We start from the raw sequence: 1,713 nt of genomic DNA, 5'->3' as shown, positions 1-1,713 counted from the left end.
TATATATATATAATGTATGTGTGTGTATATATATATCTCGAACAAATTTAAATCTGCATATCGTCTTGTCTATTACAAGATATAAAGCATGTGGAAAGTCTTTCAAATAAAATATACATTTTTTAAATTTCTTACATAGAAATTTGCCAAAGATCGGCCACACAAGAACGTGTGGCACATCAGTGCCTGCATTCTGGTGCATGCAGCCATTGACTTCAACACACTGGCATGCCCGCTGGACGGGATGAGCTCCAGTGCGTTCCGGCAGTGAGTCATGCTGGAATGCACCGGAACTGGTGTGAACCTGCCCTATGTCCTGCAGCATGTTTATGTAGAGAAGGAGGACCAAAAAGTGGTGAAGGAAATAACTTACAGATCTTGCTTTCTTCTTTGTATTACACATCTATATCATGTATAGATACATCTATATCGTGCATATAGAGCAAGATTATGCATTTATGTATTTTGTGTATTTGTATATAGCAGGGGTAGCAAACATTCGGCCCTCCAGCCATGGTGGAACTACAAATCCCATGAGGCATTGCAAGATTCTCACAGCCACAGACATGACTCCCGAAGAGAGATGCATCATGGGATTTGTAGTTTCACCACAGCTGGAGTGCCGGAGGTTTGCTACCCCTGGTATATAGCAACATGCATGCACTTCATTGTAAATAATATAATTTCAGTATAACTGTGTTTTGAATGTTTTTTTTTAGCTAATGTGTCAGTTGTGAATATAATTTATGTATTAATTTGTATCCAAGTATTTTCAGTGTGGGAGAAGGTTAACATAAAAAGGTGTATTGGGTATAAAACAGCATTTGTTTTTGTATAGGGTGCCGGACAAGAAAAACTTGGCATCTACATAAAGTCAGTTGTCAAAGGAGGTGCAGCAGAAGTGGTATGTATTTATCTATATTTATAAAACCTGAACTCCTTAATGCCTTCAAATTGCTGCACAGTGCCATGATATTAGAAGCAGCATGTCTGCCTGCCGTGTGCTTTTTGTTGTCCATTGGGCTACCTATTAGGTCTTTTAGCTAGGTAGCCCACAGGACAACTGAAGGAACATGGCAGACTGACAGCTTGCTGCTGATTGCAAGCCTATGGCTTGGCTTTGTCAGCACTGTTACTGGCAGGATCTCCAGGTAAAAAACTTTGTAGCAGATTAAAAAAATAATAATAATTTGCCTGATGAAACTGCATACAGTGAGGAATGATGCCAAACATACTGAAAATAAATTTAGACTTTAAATACACTTTCCATAATTGATAACAAATATATTCAGAATATAACTCTGGTTGATATATCTGAGACTTATACATTTTCTTGCATTTCCCCTAATAAATAAAACTATTTGTGATCACAGTACAATAAAACCACATTGTCATACAGCAAATACTATGTTATGACTGTAATTACATAACATATTAGGGAAAAAGTGTATTTACCCTTTTTAACACGTGTGGATTCTTATTTTTTAGTTAACATATATACTTCATTAAATCTTTGGGCTTCATGTGAGAGTCATCCATTTTCTATAATTTTCAGGATGGCCGTCTTACAGCAGGAGACCAGCTCCTCAGTGTGGATGGAAGAAGTTTGGTGGGGCTGTCCCAAGAAAGGTAACATTGGTGCAGTGAGACAAAATCTACTGATGAAGTATGTATAGGATCTTAAAATTGCTTCATTCTTGCCTATTGAACATT

At 37.4% G+C, this 1,713-nt stretch overlaps 1 protein-coding gene across 2 annotated transcripts in view; it reads left to right on the top strand.

The window, feature by feature from the left end:
- AFDN (afadin, adherens junction formation factor) overlaps positions 1-1,713 on the top strand; it is a 253,318-nt gene that overhangs the window by 173,908 nt on the left and 77,697 nt on the right. The window contains exons 22-23 of one of the 2 annotated variants that reach the window (XM_018557710.1): positions 839-901; positions 1,556-1,629. In XM_018557710.1, coding sequence (XP_018413212.1) covers positions 839-901; positions 1,556-1,629 — 137 coding nt within the window. Of the gene's footprint in view, positions 1-838; positions 905-1,555; positions 1,630-1,713 lie in introns of both variants that reach the window. The other variant, XM_018557709.1, reaches the window with a different exon arrangement.

This window comes from Nanorana parkeri, unplaced genomic scaffold (assembly GCF_000935625.1).
Source record: "Nanorana parkeri isolate BGI_ZX_2015 unplaced genomic scaffold, ASM93562v1 scaffold296, whole genome shotgun sequence".
In the NCBI taxonomy this organism is placed as follows: domain Eukaryota; kingdom Metazoa; phylum Chordata; class Amphibia; order Anura; family Dicroglossidae; genus Nanorana; species Nanorana parkeri.
The sequence above is the reverse complement of the archived record's forward strand: the minus strand, read 5'-3'. Positions and strand labels throughout refer to the sequence as shown.